Here is a 25,227-nt window from a genome sequence, read left to right on the forward strand (position 1 = left end):
CACTTTTGTGCAGTTCATGATGGTAGCCTGTGTGTAACATTAGTCAAAGTCTGGTAACATGGACCATCACCACAGGCAGGATTTTTCAGATGGCAAGGTTTCTTGTCCCGCCACCTGAAGTGCTCGCAGGGAATGCATCCCCATCCATCATCGCAGCCTGCAGCCATTTAACGCTTGGAGGCAGGATTTGTGCCTGAGTGAGGGGCAGAAATCCCACCTCAGGGAGCTGCCAGTTAATCCAATTGGCACTACTGGGACCACAGAACTGCCAGCCAAAGGCAGCAGTGGCCTGGATACTGGGACTACAAGCAGTCCCCAGATTCTAAGTCCAGGAGTCCAGGACTAGGTAAGTGCAGGGGGCTCACAGTGGGGAGGGGAGGTGAAGCCTGATGAGGGTGGGGGATCTTGATAGGGAGGCCAGAAGGGAGGCTCCCTCCCTTCACACCCAAGGCCCGAGCAGGGTGACCTGCTGGGCTTCCCATGCCACCCCTGAACTCTTACTACCAGCCTCAAAGCTGAGGCTGGGTGGGAAGTGGTCCAGAAGTGGCAAATAATTGGTCTCATAAGGACCTCAACTGGGTGACAGTAGGTAGGACCCCCAGGCCTCGCCCGCCCGCCATAAAGCACGGATAGATCAGGGGTGACAGTGGCGGGAAGACCACCCAGGGAATTTTACCACCCCACCCCCACCACCTGCAAACCCACCATGGGGTGGGGGAGGGGGGGGGACTGTAAAATGCTGGCTCATGAATGAGGCATTGATGTGGAATATAAAAAAAACCCTGGCATCATTGTGAAGGTTACTGTATATTTGAAATCTACCCAGTTTTTATGTGTAGAATCACGTGATTTGTTTTTCCATGTCTGAACTTGAATGTGGATTTGACCACTCTTTGTCAATTTCTACAATTAATGAACCAAAACATCTGCAAAAATTCATAGCACTAAAGACAAGCCCACATGCTACTGAATTTATTTCAAACTATGTGGAACTCATAACTACTTAAAAGGTAAATAAAACATATAGTTAAACTAGCTAGACTCACGTTTTTATTAAATCATTAACTTATAAACCAGTTAAGTTTTAAGCAGTTGACAGGGGAGAGAAAAATAAGTTGACAAAAAAGATTACGCCTATCCCTAAAATGATTATTCTTTATGGGCTGTGCTCTGCCTACAACAGGTAGCCCACACAACATTTGTGTTGCATTGAAAGAGATCCTTGAAAAAGAGAGCTGTAATTGTCATAACCATAAGGCAAATCCAAATGTACTGTTCACTTTGATCGTTTTGTAAATATTTTAGAAACCTAGTTGTCACAGATTAACCCCGAAAGTGGTCATTGGTATGCATCCAATTGAATAACAGGGAGTACTAGATCATGATCACAACGAAAACTGTCACAAGCATTAAAGGCTCACACTGTCAGCAGTATGACACATTTACTGACGTGGTTCTCCCAAAATTGTAATTGCCAAACTATTGGTTGGTAATTAGTTTCAAGATAAAATATTGTACAAGTATTTTCTGCAGTTGTTTTGGTTGTTTATGTAATTAGGTTACTATCTACTAGACTAGACAACTAACTCCAATGACATAAATATAAAAATAAATACTTAGAATTACATTGCCTTCAGTTTGTAACCTGGTTCTCTTGCCCCCATTCTTACCTTTAAGAGGTCTATTTCTTTGATGCAATCTTGACGAGCTTTGGCATCCATCATTTCAAATATCTGGGAAAAAAATAGTAATTTAAGTATTCCTTTTCATATCTCAAACAGAAATAATAAAAACAATACAAACAGTAGATTTATTCTCCTTTCTTGACATCACGAAGACCTGCATTTTCCCTTGTACTAGAACACTGATTCAAAATGAATCGAGGATGATAATTCTTATAGAAGCACACATCGCAAAAAAAGCACAGAGCAGGATTTCAGCAAATAAAATTATGCACGCAAAAATAATGCACGCAAAAATAACTTAGTACCGATCAACATGGAGAAAATCATATGTATGACTTGGAGATAGATTTCATAGCAATGCTCGAGTTTTATGTTACACTCAAAACACTCAAGCATCTTATATTGAAAGTCAGACGTACGCTGTTGCAAAGAAGGGGTTTAACATTGGTTTACATCTCCATTTTATGGATTTGTAAAAGAGTTACTAAGATATCATCTCAAACAGGGTAGGGCATTTTTCAATTACCTCTGGGAAGAGAGTTTTTTTTAATCATTTTCCTTTCCCACCTCAAGTAGATATATTTTTCTTATACATTCCATTCACATACCACATTTAAAGAAATAAATCTGTTCAAGTAATAAGGGACAGCAACACTGCACATTTCTGAATACCTGCTCAGTTGCGCATTTTTCTTAGTGCACGCCAAAGTTATAAAATAAAAAGACTTGCATTTGAAAAGATATTTAAAGGGTTTAAATTGACAAAGATCAAACTTCTATACATCTTTCCTACTTTATCAAGCATCTGCACTGCAGTGTCACTAAAAGCTTTTGCTTCAATGTTTAAATTCAGGAACTTATTTTTCAGAGCCTGACTCCAACTCAAACTTAAATAGGAGACAATCTTTCAAGATTTGGAACTGTTAACATAAACAACAGTTGACTTTAATCTCAGTGCATAAACAGAGAGAGACACAAGCTATAAAAGCCCCAGGCTGGAGGGTCTGCTTTATGTAAATGAGATGCAGCAGGGAGTTGGATGGGGTTTGGGGGGTGCACGGCAGGCAGAAAAAATTAAAATTAAAATTTTTGCTTTTAGCTCCAATTAAAACATCCACAGAAGTTTGAAAGATAGCAAGTAGAGCATAAAACTTCTTTAATACATTAACGGACTTTGAGGCATTGCTCACAAGTGAGTCAAGAATCTGTACAGTTAAGAGATAAACTTGCATTTCTGTCACGCCTTTCACGACCTCAGGACATTGCAAAGTGCTTTACAGCCAACCAAGTATTTTTGAAGTATAGTCACTGGCTTATAGAGGAATGTATATGCTGTGTAACATAACACATTATCATGGCTCCTAATTTATTAATCTGCTCATCTACTGAATTACAACTTACCTGCCATCTAGTGAATGCTCCTATTATTACACACCAGTATGTCCTCTGATTTACAGTGCTGGTTAGAAAAATGGATCAATCCTTCAGCCATTCATTTATTAAGCAGAAGGTCGTTCTCTTGAATTTTGACAAATTTGTTGATCAGAAGCCATTTTCTGGCTTGAACTTATGTAGCTGTTAACAATGTTACTGATAACCTTTAGATATTTTCCATCCTAAACGTGAACCAGTCTTTTTGAGGCACTGATGAATCTCTAACTTGTTTTTAAATTTTAGGTCTCCCATTTTTTTTTTCAGAATGGCCTACAAAAATTCTATACCAACTGCGTCTTGCTCAGAATATAACTTGTGAATATATTCAGAGTATCTTGTGCATCAGCAAACAATTTACTTTGAGATGAAACAAGTCGAATCATAATTAGTTGTGGTAACACAGAGGCTACATTGTTAGACCAATAATCCAAAGAATGAGAGTTCAAGTCCCACCATGGTGATTTCCAATGAGTCTATTAAACAAATCCGGGGGAAAAAAGAGCTGGGATCAATAAAAGTGGCCTAAAAAGCCTAGATAGTTCACTAATGTCCTTGAGCAAAAGAAGGTGAGATGCACTAGCTTCAATCTTCCAAAGTTCTCTCATTGTGGGATCTCTTCCTTTAGATTGGAAAATTGTGCATGTCACACTGCTATTTAAGAAAGGCGAGAGGGGAATACCAGGGAATTATACTAGTTAGTCCATCAACATTTGGTTGGAAATCATTAGAGTCTTCTAATTAAGAATAGGTTGATTGAATATCTTGAAAATTTTCAACTGATCAGAGATCCAGTGTGGAGTTATAAATGATTGGTCATGCCTGACGCACCTGATTGAACTTTTGAAGAGATGACCAAGTAGTGGACAGAGGAATGTGTTATGAATGTTATTTATATGGACTTCCTGAAGGCAACTGACAAAGTGCCTCATATGACAATGTAAGCTGAAGTCGAAATCCATGACATTGGAGGCAAATTATTGGCCTGGTTAGAAAATTGGCTCAGAGGCTGGAGACAGAGTGGGGAGAACGAGCAGATGCACTAGTTGACAGGATGTGATTCATGGTTTCCTGCAAGGTTCTGTATAGAGGCCTTAACTACTCATCATATTTATTAACTTAGGTGATAGGACAGAATGCCGCGTATCCAAATTTGCAGATGATGCAGAAAAAAGGCAGTATTGTTAGCAGTGCAGATAGAAGCATAAAATTACAAAGCGATATGATAAAGTGAATGGGCAAAACTGTGGCAAATGGATTTCAATGTAGGCAAATGTGAGGTCATCCACTTTGAACCTAAAAAGGATATAATAGGGGAGTTTCAAAACAGTGAAAAACAGAAAGCAGTGGAAGTCCGAAGATACCTGAGGGTCCAGGTACACAGCTCATTAAAGCATCATGAACAGGTGTAGAAAGTAATCAACAAGACTAATGGAATGCTGGCCTTTCTTTCCAGAGGAATAGAATGCACAGGGATAGAAGTCATCCTCCAGTTATACAAAGTCGTGGTCAGAACACACCTGAAGTGCTGAGAGTCATTCCAAGCACCACACCTTAAGAAGGATAAACCAATCCAACCACCTCCATTTCACATTCAATTGCATCACCATCCCCCCAAATTCCCACCATCAACATCAACTCAATTACATCAACCACATAAATGTCATGGCTACTACAGCAGGTCAGAGGCTCACAAGAAATAAAGGGAGGAGATCATATGGCCTGTTGAGTATGCTCTGCTATTCAAGACGATAATGGTTCATCTTGGGCTTCAACTCCACTTTCCTACCCATTCCCCATATCCCCTCAATTCCCTAGGGCATCAAAATCTATCTATCACAGCCTTAAATGTATTAAACAATGGAGCAACCACAACGTCTAGGGTAGAGAGTTCCCAAGATTCACAATCCTTTGAAAGAAGAAATTTCTCCTCATCTCAGTCCTAAAAGTTTGGCCCCTCATCCTGAGACTGTGCCCCTGAGCTTTAGAATACCTAACCAGCAGAAACAATCTCTCAGCGTCTACCCTGTCAAGCCCCTTCAGAATCTTGTATGTTTCAATGAGATCACATCTCATTGTTCTAAACTCCAGAGAGTATAGACCCAATTTACTCATCCTCTCATAGGAGAACTCCCACATTCTAGGGAACAATTTAGTGAGCCTTCGTTGTACTGCCTCCAAGGCAAGTATATCTTTCTATAAATGTGGAGACCAAACCTGCATATGGTATTCCAGATGTGATTTCACAAAAACCCTCTCTAACTGGAACAAGATGTCTTTATTCCCATTCTCTGATCCCCTTGCAATAAAGGCCAACACACCATGTGCTTTCTTAATTGTTTGCTGTACTTGCATGCTAATTTTCTGCTTTCTTGGTACGAGCACGCCCAAGTCTCTCTGAACATCAACATTTCAAAGTTTCACAACTTTAAAAAAAATTCTGCTTTTCTAGTCTTATAACTAAAATGAGCAATTTCACACTTCCTCATATTACACTCCATCTGCCATCTTGTTGCCCACTTACTTAACCTGTTATCTCTTTGCAATCTCTGTGTCCTCCCCACATTTTACAGCTTACCTTTCCGCCTAGCTTCATATAATCAGCAAACTTAGATACATTACTCTCTGTCTCTTCATTTACATCATTAATGTAGATTAATATAGCCAAGGTCTCAGCACTGATCCTTGCGGCACTCCACTAGTCACAGCCTGCCAACTTGAAAATGCCTAGTTTATACCCATTCTCTGCTTCCTGTCCATAAGCAATGATCTGTCCATGCTAATATATTATTCCTGACTCCAGAAGCTTTTATCTTGCCTATTAATCTTTTGTGTGACACCTGATCGAATGCCTTTTGGAAATCTAGGTATACTATATCTACTGGTTCCCCTTTATCTACCTTACTAGTTACATCCTCAAAATACTAACAAGCTTGTCAAACAGGGTTTCCCTTTTCTAAAGCCACGTTCACTTGTTTAATCGTACTATACTTTTCCTATGTGCATTGTTAAGACTTGCTTAATAATAGATTCCAGCATTTTCCCAACAATGATATTAGGCTAACTGACCTGTAGTTCTGTTTTCCCTCTCCCTCCTTTCTCAAAAAGCAGAGTTACATTTGCCAACTTCCAATCTGATGGACCATTCCCAAATCTGAGGAATTTTGGAAAATCACAGCTGGTGCATCTACTATCTCTTCAGCTACCTCTTTTAGAACCCTAGAGTGCAGGCCATCAGGTCCCAGGGATTTGTCGGATTTTAGTCCTTTGAATTTCCCTAATACTTTTTCTCTATTGATATGAATTACCTTAATTTCCTCTGTACTCTACAGCAAGTAGCTCATCTCCCGACTCCCCAAAGCCACTCCACCGTCGAGAAAGGCACATCAGCAGTGTTATGGGGTGCTCTCCATTTGCCTGGGTGCAACAACCACAGTACTTGAGAAGCTCAACATAATCCAGGGAAAAATAGCGCACCTGATTGCAATTCATCCAGCAACCTAAACATCTACTCTCCCCATCACCAGCATACTGTAGCTGCAGTATGTATTATTTATAGAATGCACTGCAGCAACTAGCCAAGGCTTCTTCAGCAGCATCTCCATACCCTTAAAGGACAATGGCAATTGGTACATGGGAACACCATCACTTCCATGTTTCCCTCCAGGTCAAGCACCATTCTGACCTGAACATATAACATGGTTCCTTTATTGTTGCTGAGCCAAAATTCTGGAATTCCACACCTAACAGCATTGAGAGGGCCTTCACCAGATGGACTTTAGTGGCTCGAGAAAGCAGCCACAACTACCTTATGGGCAATAAGAGATAAGCAATAAATGCTGGCCCTGCCAACAATGACCACATCACAAAACTGAAAATAATTAAACTAATTCCTGTTGTAGCCACTGAATATCAGATCACAGCTTGACGTAACAATAAAATAAATTTAAATAAACCAATACATTTCCAAAGTTCATATTTAATTCTCATGTAGAAGTACTTGTGGTTCTTGCTTCTGACTCGTGGATCTATGGCTTTTGACTGTATTTATGGTACAGTAGTATTAAATTTCATTTAGATGTACCTACCTGCACTTTCTTCAAAGCTACAGGCATTCCATCTAAGAGGCATGCTGCTCGATACACTTCGCTAAATTGTCCTCGGCCAATCTTCTTCTCTATTTGGAAGTTCCCCAGTGTACCAAGGCCCAAATCAGGGCGCAGGGGCTTCTGTAAATATGAAGCATGCATGAAGTCAAATAGAGCATCAAGAACAAAAGAGAATACACTAATATAGAAATAAGAAAAGGCCATTCAACCACATCCATTTTTGTTATATTGACAATGATTTTCGATGTCAATCCTTAATTGAATGTGATCAAAGTTATAATTCGCATTACAAAGTATTACAATTCAAAGAATTTGGAAAATCTGGCAGAAATAAGAATTAAAATTAGCTTCTATCATTTTGAAAATTAGAAATAACGCAAAATAAATACTGTGCAGATCCAGCTTGGAGATAGCCCAAAATACAACAGTATACAATTTTTTTAAAGCACCTGTGTCATATATCATCCTCACCCATGAAAGCAGATAGACTACCCTGCCATTGACACTCAAACTTGCGGCTAAGAAAGTTACAAGCTTTATTTGAGGTGCTTTCTAATGTTTCTTTCCATTTGAAGGGAGATAGGGTAAAGAGAAAGATGGCTGGGGTCTTGGCTCGACACCTCTTCCTCAAAATACACTAATTTAAGAAGTCACTTTAAGGAATCACAAGTATAACTAAGTGTCTCATTGTTCTATAGTGCAGTGTATGGAAGCACTAGTTTTCAGCCAACTATCATTTTTGAACATTTTCAAAAAAACAATTTCTTTTAACTACCTCAGGAATTTCTGTCTTGCATTTTTTAAGCCACTGTGAAATGTTCATGTGTACAAGATACCAGATTTTTTTTCCTTTCAAGTATTTAACTAATTTCCTTTTGAAAGCCGTGATTGAAACTGCCTTCACCACCCTTTAAAACAGTACATTTCTGATCACAACCGTTTGCCAGAGAGTTTCCATGAACTATGCATGATCTTTGTATCAAGAGTTGGTGGTCTTAGCACTCTACTAAACACAACATAAAATAGATGAAACAGCAGCCAGGAAAATGCTATTGAGACCTTACAAATGATGGACATGAAATCAACTTTTTAAACGATCATGCGTGATGTCTATTTGCTGCTACTATTGTGGTATACACCTTGCTGATAGTCAATTTTGCTTCAAAACACTGCTTTAAATTCAAAGTTATTCTAGACATTTTAAGTTTTTCTTCCCTTGCACCACCCCTCCCCACCACCCGACCAAAAGGAGTTTCAACAGGATACCATTATTCATCTACATAAAACTTTAAAACCATTATATACTTTACAATTTCATCTCCTGTTTCAGCCTCCCCCAAATCTGTCTGCTTTGCTTCCTGCCTTAGTCAATGCCAATCTCATACTGTTTCTCTTCCCTAGCATGTCTTGGATCCAGTCATCATTTCTCAGCCTATTTGGATATTGGATCTCTGCCTTCTCATCCTCTCTCCCACTCCTGCCCTTGAATTCTTCAACTCTTTCACTCCCTGAATCTACACAGGGATCTGATAGGTAGCTTTTGAAATAAATATTTAACAACTGTCTTCAAGCCTTAGTTAACTCTTCACGCTAAAAACATAAAACTCAAACATACAGTCAATCTACCATCATCTGAAAAAGTTTATGATCAATGTTTCTTGGAAATTAGGTTTTGAAAAAGGGTCCATACAGAAACATTAACCTATCTTTTTTTAACATGGTCTCACCTCTCCGATCTCCCTAATCTCTTCCAGTTCCATAACCCTCCAAGATATCTACACTGCTTTAATTCTGGCCTCTTGTGCATCCCCAATTTAATTGCCCCACCATTGTTGACCGAGCCTTTAGGTGCCTCGGTCCCAAGCTCTGGAATACTCTTCTACCCCTTCCACCTCTCTACTTTGCTTTCCTCCTTTAAGAAACTCCTTAAAGACTACCTCTTTGCCCGAGCTTTTGATCTTCTGACCTAATATCACCTTATGTGGCAGGGTGTCATAGTTTGTTTCATAATGCTCCTGTGAAATGCCTTGAGTCATTTCATTACATAAAGGTGCTCTATAAATATAAGCTGTTGTTCTTGTTGCTGTCACTTCAGATGCTGACAGATTTGCTCTGTATTTCCAGCGCTTGCAGTCTTTACTTAGCTACTTAAATTTTGCTTTAATTGTTTCTGACACACCTTAATTGATGCACCAACAAAAAATACATATGTCGAGATTGTTCCCCATTAATTTAACATAAGAGCTTTTACTGCAAACGAAGGAACATGCTTTTGCTAAGACCAACATTCTGCAAAAAAAAATTTACAGAATGAGTTTTGGAAATGCCACATGACAGACAACATATGCCACAAAGGAAATTCAGTAAAGCTTAATGTTCTTTGACAGATGCAGTATTCTTGCATTTAACACAACTGCTTTATCCAGAATTTACAAAAATCATGCCATGAATTTTGCAACTATCTGCTACAAACAAAGCAAAAAGTCTAATTCAATAAGTGAACCCACCAAACTATAGAAAATTCATCCTTTGAACATTTGTTTATAATTTTGCTATTCAACGCTAGATTAGATAAATGTATACCATTTGTACACCACTACTCATTAAGAGGCCTGACAACAGTTGAGGCATTCCCCAGGTTATGGGCCGGATTTTGCAGTCGTAATAACACCCAACCTTTCAGCAGCCGCCCTCATTACTGTGTGAAACTGACAGAAATTCTGGCATCTGCATGTGCGCAGTTCAACCCGGAAAGCAAGAAATTGCAGTCAGTGATTCCTCGCTCCTCCACAGGCTGCGCTGCTGAAGCTCTGAAGAGATGCAAATTACTAAAGTGATTCGACCTCCATTTTTTAAAGTACTGCTCTTGCTGTGCAGCCCCTTGACAAAAGTTATGCCATATTCAATGAGGTGTAAATGGGTTTTTGGTAAGTCGGTAAGTCATAATTCCTGCTGAACAACTTCACCGACCCTGAAAAACTAATTTTATGATATTTGTGGAATGTCAAATTTCTCCAATCCATGATAACAAGTGCATAGACTTTTCAAACAATAAGGATTTAAAAAAATAATATTTCAGCTTCTGCCTTAATCCCATGTATATGCCCCAATTATTTCATTTTCTGCAAAAATATAAAAAAAGAGAATGATAAAACCTGCTCCTCATTATTTCCTGGCTTGAATCTGAGAATTTGCTTGAGAACATCACCGCTGCTGGACGCCAGAGATCCCCTATAGCTGGTACCAGAATTGAATTAAATGTCAGAAGAGGTGAAATTCATGCTACAGAGCTCACCTGATCTTTGTGGGCAGCTTTCAGCATCTGTGGCAAGCAACATCAGGCCTTTAAGTTTTGCATTTTTTATTTAAGGCAAGTCTGTCTACAACTTCTCCAACTTTATATTTTCCGAAGGCTAAGCACCGACTTGATCCAAGTCTGCAGATGGCAATCTGCTTCCAAATCACTATCCGGCACTTCTTTACAGCAATTTACTGGAGGGGAGGCATTTTCTAAAGTTTGTGGGTAGCGGAAACAAAAATTAACTCCATCACTCAGTGGCATAATGCATTGGAAACCCAACAAAATAATCTATCTCCAAGAACCAAAGCTTGAGCCTCTTTAGAGAGATCAATGCATTTCTGCCACGCTCCAGGTTCTCTCTCTTAAACTCATCAGCAGTTGGAAATTTGTGCATGACCAAAAAATGCAGTTTTCCCTCAAACCTCTTTCCATTAGATCCCCAAGGACTGTAAAGTATAAAATACTGTACATTTAAAAGACAATATTGCAAAAAAAGGCAAGACCAATCTTGGTTTCTTTGAGTCAGCCACAGACCTCACCCCACCATGATTGTTAGGATATATATTGAGATAATAATGTCATGAACATGAGAAAGAGATCTCCTGACTTTTAGTATTTTTTCATAAGGGGAAGACAGATGCCACCAATTTCAAAATAGTCAATACTTGAATTAAAAACAGTGTTTGTGACAAGATACAAAAGTAAAAACGATATTTAGGCATTTTACTTTTTGTCATTGACAATGCAGGTCTGTAAATAATTGACAGATCTGAATGCTGCCATCAGCATATCAGAAAAAAAACAAAGCAAGTATATCAGATTCAAATGAACAGAGGAAAAGAAATCAACATTTTAAATGTGTATGAGCTGCAACTGCTGCCTATCAATTAAAATTACAATGTATTGATAGGGAAGCATATAAAATGTTAAAATAAATTGAATGAGTTTAAAAACAGCAAGGTGTATATTTCCAAATACTTCAGAATTTATGAATTGCAGATTCATTAAGTATACTACATTTACAGCACTACTTTTGTATTTTTGGCGTATGTGATAACTTGACAAATGTTAGCATCAGCTTTTGAGGAACTATGACAACCACATGCTGAGAGCAAAGTCTCACTAATGTGTTCTGGCATGCAAGTCTGTAATCACACATTTACATATGCAATGACCTACATTTGCATGTCAGATCACACACTGTCTTGGTTTATTAAAGCCAGGCACCTCCCAGTGCACTGTGAAGACATTGGTGATATAAGGCCAGAGGGTGGTGTTTCTTGGCAGCTGAGGGACAAACTGCCACCTAGGATTAGGCTGATGCAGGCTGAGCATTAGACACTTCATTAGAGGTAATCTGTTTAACAGTGGGCAGTGTATGTAAACTTCACAGCCTATTTGCAGCACCTTTTCCTCCCATGGCCTCTCTTCAAAAGGCCAGAGTAGCTGAGCGACAGCTTGTCTCATCTGCTGCCTTGTCCTGTCATACAATTTAGACATGGAGAGCTGATGTGAGGAACAACATAACTGTACATTCCTAACCACCACTGGGTTACTTTTATTCACAATACAGTTGTTTGTTTTTTTGTTCCACAAACTTAATTTTATCCTAAGAGGGCTTTCATTCAGGTCAATGAAATGTGACTCAGAAAAACAATTCTTGTACCTTGTTAAATTAAGCTCCGGTGCTCATATTTAACAGGACAGAATTTGAGCTTCATTGAGTAATTCACATTTGGAGACAGAATTATGTATCTTTCAAAAATCCATTTAAAGGTATCATGTTTACCCATATTACATTTTATAGCAGAAAAAGTTTTTTAAAAATTTACAGACTTTAAGAATGGATAAAACTGGAAAATCAAATGAATAAAAACTATTTTCTGAATTCATTAATTTCTGTAGAGACTTTAATTTATAATATAAAGAGTAGCAAAATAATAGATTGGAAGTACTAGGTTTCAAATGTAAAAAGCCAGTATTCTTCACTAAATGAATGTCGTCATAATGAGTTCTTTTCCTCCTACCTTATAGCATTACAATAACTTCTTTGTTAATTATGTTTCACTCCATTAGTTGATGACATATCAACAGGATTAGGTGGTGGGCTACGCTAATACCAATAATGTAAGTGAGCTGCAATTTCAGGTAATTATTTTGTAAACAGGGTACTGCAATTTCAACTCAGCTCGTCTCAACTAGGGAAGCCAAAAACGTACTCTCAGGTGTTCTACCTAAAAAATAAACTATGCTCCACATAGGAGACAGAAGCAAAGTATCTTATTCTGCATTTTGGTAAGTGTGCTTTATCAAAAATGCCAACAAAATTCCAAATTTAGCAAGAAACCCGGTGTACAGCATATCACTTCTTCAACTGACAGAACTGTAATTATAGCAGTACATATCACAAGCTTCATTTCCTTGTAACTAGAAGTGTATTTCCCAGTAAAATCCCAATCTTCTTGTTCCTGATCCAACTGTCAAAACAACTACCAGAGTATTGTACAACGTTTCTCCTTTCTATTATTTAACACATGGACAGATATAAAGGAGGTTGTGTAAGCCTCAGCACACTGAATAAACAGCTAGGAAATTCCTCATGACCCCACAAAAAAACATCAACAACAGTAAACACTAAAATAAAATATGACGGGCCAGTGATGCAGGCTGTAACACAATCACAGAGTGATGAAATTCTAAACTGGTGAGCTCTATACTCTCATTTCAAGAAATCATCAGAATGTCTGGTGTGTTACAACCTTGCAATACACCCTGACTATGACAAAGTGCAAATCCTCTCAGAAATGCAAGGAGATTCCCAATATACAGTTCACAATTTTTAATAGTCATTTGCAATAAACAGATTGATGCTGTCTCATTTTTGTGTCTGCTGAACCTTATATGATTGGGATTCTGGGAAGTATAACTGTATTGCCTTTCTAACATAGTTTACTGGACATGTTGAAAAATACATTCCAGTACGAACAGCAGAGAGTCTTTCAGAACAAAAGATTTCTCGCACTCCAATGCATTACTAGAATGTGCTGGAATGAAATTTCATGATGAATTCCAAATCATCATTGTGCCATCAGTGTGGCACAAAGAAGCAGCTAGATGCATATGTCAAGAGAAAGCAAGGATTTCTTTCAAAAAAAAATCACTCCCTTAAATTTTGTCAGGTGCAGAAATCAGAAGCGTGGAGTAAGATGAAGTTATACTGGCTCAAACTGTTGGTGCTCGATTTGCTGAAGTAGTCAAATCACCAAATGTACAGATTTGTAGATAAAAATGTATTTATTCTATGAGGATTTTACAGATCAGAAAACTGCTGTGCACCCCATGTTAGAGTTGTCGCTCAGTATTACAACCACATAGCTTTGCTAAGTTTCTGAAGAAGGTCGGCTGCCTGATTTTGTGCAGCAATGCCAAAGGTCCATTAAAACCCTGACTCAATTATTAAAGTGTCAGTCTCAAGCCAAGTATAGCGTGGCAAAAGATTAACTAATTATAAAAGGCAAAGTACTGCGAATGTTGAAAATCTGAAATTAAGATAGAAATGCTGGAACACTCAGCACGTCAGGCAGCATATGTGGAGGGAAAAGCAGAGTTCGTGGCCCAGATCTTCTGACCCCTATAGTGACAATTCTATGATATTCGTTGTTATTGAGAGATGCAATGGAATCCTTCACTCTCGCTGGGTCAAAATCCTGGAACTTCCTCCCTAACAGCACTGTGGGTGCACCTACACCAAATGGACTGCAACAGTTCAAGAAGGCAGCTCACCATCACCTTCTCAAGGGCAATTAGAGGTTGGCAATAAATGCTACATCCCATGGACAAATAATTTTTTTTAAAAATCGAAGTGCCAGGGAGCCTACTAACACTGGAACCCTGAACTTCCCGTATGCCAGAAATAGCTCCGTGAGAACTCAAGCCTGCTGGAATCCATCAACATGTAAACTTGGATTGTTTGCCTGATAAATCACTGTAAGAATGTAAGTAAGCATATGCCTGTTCACAGTCCTTTTAAATCAGAAATGTCTTCACACTCCTATCACCCCCAGTGCTGCTAAACACTCGCATCTCTGGCTCACCAGCCCCCCCAACTGTCACCATTCCCCCTCCACGAAACCCTACCCACACTCCTGACTCATGCAGCCACAAACCCATCCTACACCCCAGCATCCCCAGTTCCTTAATCTCGCTGATAACAGACCAGAGCCAATGGTGTCACTGTGGCGGGGTGACAGGAGAAACTGGAGGTTAGCCAGCACTGCAGGAAGTGGGAGGAGGGGGAGTTGACCGGCATCAGGGCTAGGGGACGGAGGATGGTGAGTAGCACCAGGGATGGATGGAGTGTAGCTGGAATGAAGAATTAATTTAAAATAACTTCTAAAATATCTGAAGGCAGACCTCAAGGGTGAGTCTTCAGTTCATGACAACAAAGGGGCATGGGATTCACTTCGCCATTCGGCCTCCCTACTCACCTTGTCAATTGATCCACGCTGCAGCTGGACCAGGAAGCTCCCGCGGCAGCTGACGAAAACACAAGAGCATAATTTAAAATCAGCCAGAGGCATAAGCCACAGCTTCGGCAGAGGATGGGAGGGTGTTGGTGAGGGAAGGCAGCACAATTGACACAGGGGGAGTCCATTGCCAAGAGTGGATCCCTTCGTAGACCAAAGAGCGCCCAAATAGAACGTGTCACAATACTGTGAATAATATAATGGATAGGAAATGCTGTATTTCAGTTAAGGTTTTTGCCATTGCTTCAGGGCAATGACCTTTCATTATGCTGGAAAATGTTCGGTTTTAAGCAAGTACAGAGGCAGCAAAGATACGGAAATGGGCAGGGGAGGGCGGCAGCGGAGGGTGGCAAGAAGAACAAAAGGAACATCTGTGGGAGGGTGAAGGAAAAGAGAAATTAAATGGCAAAAGGTATGATGTGCAAGGCAAAAGGAAGCAGCAGTAGCACAAGTGAAGAAACAAAAGATGGGTCTAGAGATGTAAATGGGAACAGCATATTCATCCACAGGTGTCATTTAAAGACAAAAGAAAAGGAAAAAATGTAGTGGAGAGACTGGTGGAAGTTATAATCTAAAATTGTTGAACTTAATGTTGAGTCCAGCAGACTGCAAAGTGTCAAAGTGTTGTAAACTTGGTGTGAAGGAGGAATGTACAAAATGCTGTCATTGTGAATGCAAACACCACAATTATAGGAATCAAAAACATGCTGGTTTCACAAGCACTGGCTGGAATTTTGTTCCGTCAGCGAGTGTTCCAACAATGGGCCCCGGTAGCTGGGAATGACTCTGTCCCAGCCATATGTGGGACCTCCAGCTGCATTTTATGGGGGATAGGCAACTAATTGGTTGCTGTAGGGGCTGCCATCCCTATTAAGAACAGCCATGCATCCCCAGGAGCTACTGGCCAAACAGGGGGCTGGCAACTCAGCTGGTACTGCAGCTGGAAAAAGAGGACACCATGGAAGGACGCTTCCCTCCAACCAGCTAAATGGGATCTGGGTGTGCTGAGATCCATCAGGCAGGCTCCAGTGATGAGCTGGGAATGGGTAGTGGTATTGGTTAGGGACAGGAGCACTGTTGCCATGAGGGCCAGCCATTGCCACCAGGGGATCTCTTTGTGGGCCAAAGAGTGCCTGAAAAGGACTTGTCGCCATAATGTGAATAATACAATGGCTAGGAAATGCTGTGTTTCAGTAAATGTTTCTGATGAAGTTGAATGACAAGTCAGTTGAGTTTATGGTTAAGAAATATATATTCGTGTGAAATGTAGATAAGCTACTGTCTTGAAATTACTCATTTACACAATGTGCTAGTAACATAAAAGTAAATTAATCATACATTTTTCAGCTAGAGTCTCCTATCTGGAGCAATGTGATATGAGGAATCTATGGACATGTCACAGGTCAGCAGTCAGCAATTTTATTTTAGCATGTTGTTGTTGTTCTCATGTTAGTGACTAAAAATAGCTCTCTCCTCTTCAGTAAAGGCAATTAAAATGTAGGATTGACAGAAACATAGATACCTTAAGGAAAGTTTATTTAGCAAGCTACCTCAAATCTCGCAAGCTAAGCTGACAGTAAATACAGGTGCAATGTAAAATTAACAAAAGATATTTAACTTGTTTGTGACATATAATCAATGCAAGTTTATCAAGCGATAGGCCACAGTTAGTTAGCATCAAGAAGCAGTCAGTGCAAACTGTCATTGGATTGTGGTACTAAGGGATGAGAAATAAAACAGCACCAGGTTTTTATTTTAAACTTGCATTACCAATAGCAATCGAAATATTTCAAATTGCTTTCTTAAACTCCCATCCATTCAAAGGTGAATCAATTTTTTTTTTAAACAAAACCTATCCAGCATTAAGCATATGGAGCTTTTTCAAAAGTGATTCTCACATTTTAGACAATCCATTTGTCTGTAAAACTAACTCTGTACACTTGCATCATGAATTGCTGGCATTGCATATATGTTGATTGAGCGAATGTTAATGGTCTGGGTCTTCTTGTCCATAGCAAAGCTGTGGCTTATGCTTCTGACTGCATTAAAAAAAGTTATCTTTTCATAGATAAAAGCAAAATACTGCGGATGCTGGAAATCTGAAACAAAAACAGAAAATGCTGGAAAAACTCTGAAGAAGAGTTATACGGACTCGAAACGTTAACTCTGTCTTTCTCGCCACAGATGCTGTTAGACCTGCTGAGTTTTTCCAGCTTTTTCTGTTTTTGTTACCTTTTCATAGGCTGCAGTGCAGCATGGACCCAATGGCGAGGTAAACAGGGAGGCCTAGTGGCAAGATGTAGTTCCAGCCAAATCATGCCCCCTTTGACATCCTGAGCTAAAGACACACCCATTTAAGTCTGTCTTCAGCTCAATAACAAGCGTTGTTAAGTTTCTTCCAACTATTTTTAATTCTAGCCTTGTGAGTGGAGCCTGGGGTGGAGGTAGGTGTGCAGAGCCAGTTGAGTCAGGGCTGATAGAGGGCGGGGTGCAGGAGCTTGGGGGAAGTGTTTTGACATTCGTTTAAAGGGCTGCACTCCTGAGCTAGGAACAGCCCTAAATAAATCAGTGTAAAAACTAGCTAAGTAGAGGGCAAAATAGCCCAAGTTCACATGCAGACAGATCCCAGCGGGACAGTCAGCATGGGTTCCCTGGAGCACAAGAAGGAACACCGCAAGTAGCGTGTGAGTATGTAAGTGGGCTCCCGGGAACTTGCATGCTGCTGGGGGCCTCAATAGTGGTGAACATCTCAACATTTGATGCCATTGGGAATGCAAGAAATCAGCCCTATATCTCAAAATAGTGTCTGTGTCGCATCTAATGGAACACTTTCTTCCCGGAGCTCGCTGGACCAAGACATTTTTCATTCATTCAGCATCAACTTTATCAATGGTTTCTTATTTTCTTTGCCATGGAAGGTTGTCTACGTTTTTGATCCTTCCTTTTCAATGGCTCGTTTCTACCAATATACTATGTTTTCTGTACATCAATTACTCATGCTAGCTATAAGTAACTAACTGTAAATTCCTGTTAAAATGCGTTTTCCCCACATTACACATTTAATGAAATAGCGGACCAAACTAAATAAAAGGTGTTCTGTAGGTGTGCTGAAATACTGGACAGTATATAAAGTGCAAATTACTGTTAAGTTGAAAAACGTGCTAAACAGATTTTGAGAGGCTTGGCAAAATAAATTCTATCCAAACATTTTAAAAGTGGCAGGAAGCATTTGACACCTGCAAATTGGCAAACTGTTGACTTGGCTGTATGTGAAAACACCAACGAAGCAACATCCTGTAATAGTAGCAGCAAGTCAAGTAAGAGAACTAAAGCATTCTCCATGTTTGTCAAAAATATCACGTTATAAATACCATTTGAAAGCTATTTGTGTAGAGTTCAGGCCACTGGATAATCTTTGTTTCATTAGTTAACATAGTTAATTTATTCATCAACAGAAACAGCTTTATTAAAAGAAATCCCATAAATTATACTAGATTTAAAATTGAGAGATTTCAAATTATGCAAATCACTATGGCCTCTGGTTTAGTATGCCATTACTTTTTCAGAAGGATAATTTTGCTTACTACAAGTTGTGGAGACAAATTGGTTTTTTTTTACATCAAAAAAATTCCACAACACAGGAGAAAAAAAAAGAGCAAACAATTATTATTCTAACAGAGAAACGTCTTACTTCAGAAGTGGTGTGAAAACCAATCGAAAATAATTCATGTGCTATGCTTAAGCTTGCTACTTAATGCCACATATTTTATTACTTAATGAAAGCCTTCACACAATCTCACAACTGACATATGCACACCCATAATATGAGCTGCAACATGATGGGTACAGCAACCACAGCAAGACCCATCAAATCCACAAGTTGCTTGAAATGTTATAATTTTATTCCAGAGGCATTTAAATTTCTTATTTTGATACCACTGATGCAAGGCAAACCTTACATTTAAACAGCATATTTCACAAACTTAGGACATCCAAAAGGTTTCAGAGCCAATAAAGTACTTTTATGTGCACCTACTGCTGGAATGTATGGAAAACACAGTCGCCAATTTACACACAAGGTCTCGCAAATAGCAATATGAAAATGACCAGATAATTCTATATTCTAGTAATGTTAGTTTAGGGATAAATATTGATTTAGACACCATGGAGAACTCCCCTGCTCTCCTTTGAATAGTGCCTTGAGATCTTTTACACACACCCAAGAACACAGGCAGGATATCAGTTTAAAGCCTTATCTGAAAGATGGTACCTCTGGTAGTACAGCACTTCCTCAGTGGCAGCAAGCTTATATTTCTAAGTCTCTGAAGTGGAACTTAAAAACTACAACCTTCATTAGAAGATAAAATTTCATCCCAGTTTTCCCAACTAGAGGGGGGTGGAAAAAAAGTCTTCTGATTTTTTACATTTTTATGGTCAAAGAACTGAAATAGGATGCATCTTGTTAGTCAAACTTAAGAACAATCTTTTAAAATGTTTGCATTTATTTTGTCGACATGAATGCAGCTGTTAATATTGAGTGTCTGTTTTACCGATCCGATTGGAGAAGAAACCAGTATAACTTTAACCAATCATATTTTAAAAAAGCTTAAATCAATTGCTGTCCCTTGAATCAATTAGATCCCTGAAGCATGTTAATAAGTATCACATCACATATCACCTGTATCTGCACTACTATTAAAAAAACTAAGTACATCCTATCAAAACAATATCCTGACATTTCATCAGGATGGTAGTTCTTTGTTCAGCCCACTAATTAAATGCAGACTCTTACAGGATGTATGTGCTATATGCAAGGCTATTATTGCACATTAGATTGCCATTGAAAGAGCTGGGAAAAGGTTGGAAGGAAGTTATTAAGTGTCAGAGCATTCTTCATTGCTCATTTTTTTTGCACCAATGCTCTCTCTTCTTGATGCAGTAAAAAATAAATATACTGGCCCAAATTTTGCTCTCAAAGTAACGATGAGGCTAATGATGCTCACCGTAACTTACTCATAAATGGTACAGTAACTTTAGGCGTGGGACGTTGCACAGTAAAATGTAAATATCCAAAAGTTGCTGACAGGATTGCACAACCAATAGTTTAGCAAAACATCTGTTTCACCATTGACATACATTGAAAATCATGAAGTTGCTGTATTTGCACCGTGGGCACAAATTAAACTCGCCACAGAAGGTTAATTTTCATTATTTTAGGTGAAAGTAAGCTTTTAATGTGATAATTGTTCATTACTGCCTATCAAGTCCACTGGCACTGGAAATGAAGTATTACAACTATAAAGTCTCATTCCCCCAGGTATTCATTGTTGTTGATATTAAAAATGCCAAATTTACAATTTTTACTTTTTATAAAAACTCTTCCTTTCTCTTTTTCTCTCTCTTAATCCATTCTTTCTTTCCCTTTATTACTTACATTACCTGTATCTGCACTTATTATAACTGATTTGACAGTGAATTCACTCACTCCAATGAACATTTCATTCTCAATCTTTCCACTGTTACTTTTTTTTTTATTCTTTCACGTGACATGGGCATTGCTGGCTCAGCCAGCAGTTTTAATGCCCATCCCTAATTGCCCTCAAGAAGGTTTTGGAGAGTCGCCTTCTTGAACCACTGCAGACTATGTGGTGTAGGTACACCCGCAGTGCTGTTAGGGAGGAAGCTCCAAGATTTTGACCCAGTGAAAGTGAAGGAACGGCAATATAGTTCCAAGTCAGGATGGCATATGGTTTGGAAGGGAACTTGCAGGTGGTGGCGGTTCCACACATCTGCTGCCCTTATCCTTCCAAGTGGTAGAGGTTGCAGGTTTGGAAGATGCTGTAGAAGGAGCCTTGGTGAGTTGCTGCAGTGCATCTTGCAGATGGCACACACTGCTGCCACTGTGCATTGATGGTGGAGGGGATGGATGTTGAAGGTGGTGAATGGGGTGCCAATCAAGTGAGCTGCTTTGTCCTGGATGGTGTTGAGCTTCTTGAGCGTTGTTGGAGCTATACTCATCCAGACAAGTGGAAAGTATTCCATCATACTCCTGACTTGTGCCTTATTGCCAGTGGACAGGCTTTGGGAGTCAGGGGGTGAGTTACTCGCCACAGGACTCCTAGCCTCTAACATGCCCTTGTAGCCACAGTACTTATATGGCTAGGCCAATTCAGTTTCTGGTCAATGGTAACCCCCAAGATGTTGATAGTGGGGGATTCAGCAAGGGTAATGTCATTAAATGTCAAGAGGCGATGGTTAGATTCCCTCTTGTTGGAGATGGTCATTGCCTGCCACTTGTGGTAAGTAACATTTGCGCCCCACATGTCAGTCCAAACCTGGATATTGTCCAGGCCTTGCTGCATTTGGACGTGGGCTGCTTCAGTATCTGAGGAGTCGCAAATGATGAACATTGTGCAATCATCAGTGAACACCCCCATTTCTGACCTTATGATGGAAGGAATGTCATTGATGAAGCAGCTGAAGATGGTTGGGCTGAGGACACTACCCTGAGAAATTCCTGCAGTGATGTCCTGGAACGGAGCTGATTGACCTCTAACAATCACAACCATCTTCCTTTGTACTAGGTATGACTCCAAACAGCAGAGAGTTTTCCCCCCGATTCCCACTGTCTCCAGTTTTGTTAGGGCTCCTTGATGCCACACTCGGCCAAATGCTCTTTGATGCCAAGGGCAGTCACTCTCACCTCACCTCTGGAGTTCAACTATTTTGTCCATGTTTGAACCAAGTCTGCAATGAGGTCAGGAGCTGAGTGGGCCTGACAGAACCCAAACTGAGTGTCAGTGAGCGTCAGTCTTACAGTGGGTAAGAAATTCCACACACTTATTCCACACAATATATATAAGAATTTAAGACATAGTTCCATTATTATGAAAAACACAGAATAAAATATTCAAGCCTAAAGTATTTTTTTGTGACCAGTTGTTACCCTTACTATTATGAGTGAGAAAAGTTTCAGGAATCTCCCACACGTGAATTACAAGCATGACATCCTATTCCATGACCCCTGATGAAAAGGGAATTCGGGTCATGTGTAAAGCAGTTATGGAGCATAGTCTGTGGTAGAGACATGAAGGCATAACTGAGTACATGAATTATCATTTTAATTTTAAAGCAGTGAATTATCCTGTTGGGAGCAGTTAAATTATGATTAACAGCCACATAATTTATAACCTTTCACACGTAGTAAATTAGAAGTAAGCTTTGCCGCTGTTTAAAATGCCAGTTTCCAATTTTGTATGAATACATCAATTAAAACTTTTCCCCCCACAATAAAGTGTGCTTTTATGACAATGACTATTGGATAATTGAATAGCACAAGGATAATTTAAAATGAAGCTGAGCAAGAGAGCATTGTATTGCAGATTTCAAAATCAGCTTCCATATTTCAAACATCTCTCCCTTACAATTTAATTGGTTGTGAGATGAAGTTTCCAAAGTCCAAAAATATTCTTAAGGTTACATTCATTCTGAAGCTTTTGAACCATATAGTATGACATTTAACCCAACAAACAAAATAAAAGTAATTTCTCTCTCTCTCTTCCAGACAAAAAATAACCCAGGAAATTCTAGGTCTATTCAAACCAGACCTCAGTAAAAACTCTAATATTACACTAGTTTTGAACGATGTATTACAGCAATCATGCTGGATGCATACAACATTCATTGTGGTTGAATTGAAAAGGATTTTATTTTGAATGAAATCAATCTTCCCTATAATTTAGTTAGCCGTCAAACAGAAATGTAATAAAATTATAAAATACTTTAGCACAGGATGTAGGTTCTGAATTTGCATTGTATTATTTTAAAGCAAGAAACATATATTTCCAAAACTACTACATTTGAAGTCTAACACATGGGGACAAGCAAACATAAATGAGATTACTAATTCAATCTAGAACTTAATCCCTCTCCAGGAACACGCATATTTTAACAAAAATAAGCAATTAAGTTCTTCTTGAATTTTATTTTGCAATCATAATGATGAGTCAAATGGTCAAATTCTTTCTGGAATTTTAGGGTTGCAAACTGAAACATCTGTTTATTTTGAAATTAGTTATCTTCACAGTTCTTCAATTACTTTCTATTGACAATTCCCACGAACTTTAGTACAATTACAGATCTTTAACATCTATATTTGTTACCAACGTCATTCCCCAGGTGCTCTTACATTTTTAATTTCATCATCAAAACCCAGGATGAAATGCAAGGAAAATAATTGGAGTACACCACCATCCCCACTCCTCCAAAAGAGCAAATTGTAAAGTCAAGGGAAAACTTCAATTTTTATTTTGAACATCAATAAGCCTCAAAATAAAATGCAAAAGAGTAACAAGGCACAGGTAAAATAAATGTTAGCCCACAATTATTTACACAGTTCACAGATGCCACACATTGATTACGCCAATGACAGTTCCAAAAGTTACCTAATTCCATGGTTACAAAATATGGTTAAGATATTTCAGCAGTAAAATACATATACATATATATATGTGAATGAATTGTACTGCACAATGTTGATGACTAAAATACATGTTTTAGTTGTGCATTATTATATCATCACGAGGGATAAATATTTTGAAGCCTGACTGATAAATGAAATTCTCATGTTAACAGAATGTGCTGTGAACAATATCTTGCTATCATTCTTAAGCTTTCAAAAAAAAATGGTTCTCAAAATTTTGAGTTAAAAATTAGATCCAATCTCCAATAACTTTTTCATAAATCCACCATGTTTAAACATAATGTGGTGCTTGTTTTACCTCTTGTAAGAGTAGTTTCTCAGCGGTACCTCAACATATACCAAAGAAATTAAAAATAAAACACCTACACGTAATGCCACAAAAAACTACTTGATTAAGTATGCTTCCAGGTTATGCAATCAGTTTTCAGGTAACTGTTTCAAAAATAAATTGCATTACCCTTTTTAATGTGTTTGATATCCTTTTTAACTCAAGTGTTTGAGTTTGTAAGCATTGTTTATTACTATTTGCAAGCCAAAGTGAAAGCAGGCAAATGTAAATAATAATATATACTATACCTAAGACTTCACCATTTCACAGTAAATGTCCAATCATGCAATGTTAAAATCTCACTTCCTGTTCACGAAATCTTATTACTATTGCCACAACACACTTATTATACTTGGCCGAGAATTTCTGTATAATATTTCTCATGTTTATATTAATAACAGAAACTTGATACATTGTCATTACACCCTTCTACCACTGGTGGGGTTATTGGGCTTCAGCTTTATGTTGCACAGCTCCTCCTGATGTAGTGCAGAAAAAGTTCTCCACTCCATTTAACTTTACTTCTTTGCTTCTAGAACTACCCTAAATTTTTCCACTGAAATTGAAGTAGTATATAAAACTAAGAACAAAATGCATAACTTTAAAATTGAGACTAAATTACATCCATGCTCCCTGGTCCAATTTTTTAAGAAATGCAGTCACAGGACATAGCCATCAGTGGCAAGGCTGGTATTTATTGTCCATGCCTAATTGCTCTCTACAGCATTGAGTGAGACACCTTGATTGCAACTGAATGGTTTGCTAGGCCATTTCAGAGGGCAATTAAGAGTCACCACATTAATGTGGCCTGGAGTCACATATAGGCTAGACCAGGTAAGGGCAACAGATTCCCTTCCCTACGGTAGTTTCATGATAAATTCATTATTAATTGAACTTAACTGGCAGGATTTGAACTCATGTCTCAAGATCATTTGTGCAGGCCTCTGGTTACCAGTCCAGTGACATAATCCAATGCTACCATACCCAACATATTACCCAATTTTCCCCAACTATCTGCTTCACCCAGACTCCCTACGTGCAACACCTAGATAGATCAATGAGTACGTTAAAACTCTTTATGACATTTTATTCGTAATACCTATTTAAAATCAGTAAAGCCAAACAGTAAAGTGGTGGTGCATTCTTCCACTATAGGCAGTGCCAATCCATTCTGACTATCTTCAGTTTAAACCTTGAACTTTTCACCCCTATTCACCCAATTCAAAAACTTCAAAGGTATTTTGGCACTCCTCTTCATTCAGAATTTATCCAATTTCAACTTAAACGGTTAATTACAGTTAAATTGATTTTCCCCATGCTGAGAGCTCCCTGTCAGGCTGCAATAGCAAATAAATGAAATGAACC

At 38.8% G+C, this 25,227-nt stretch overlaps 1 protein-coding gene across 3 annotated transcripts in view; it reads right to left on the reverse strand.

Annotated features, from left to right (window-relative positions):
- nek7 (NIMA-related kinase 7) overlaps positions 1 to 25,227 on the reverse strand; it is a 188,469-nt gene that overhangs the window by 81,132 nt on the left and 82,110 nt on the right. For all 3 annotated transcript variants that reach the window (XM_078561716.1, XM_078561714.1, XM_078561715.1), the window contains exons 4-5: positions 7,205 to 7,345; positions 1,671 to 1,733 (exon numbers count right to left, since the gene is read on the reverse strand). In XM_078561716.1, coding sequence (XP_078417842.1) covers positions 1,671 to 1,733; positions 7,205 to 7,345 — 204 coding nt within the window. The remainder of the gene's footprint in view (positions 1 to 1,670; positions 1,734 to 7,204; positions 7,346 to 25,227) is intronic.

The sequence above is a fragment of the Cetorhinus maximus genome, chromosome 17, assembly GCF_964194155.1.
Source record: "Cetorhinus maximus chromosome 17, sCetMax3.hap1.1, whole genome shotgun sequence".
Lineage (NCBI taxonomy): Eukaryota > Metazoa > Chordata > Chondrichthyes > Lamniformes > Cetorhinidae > Cetorhinus > Cetorhinus maximus.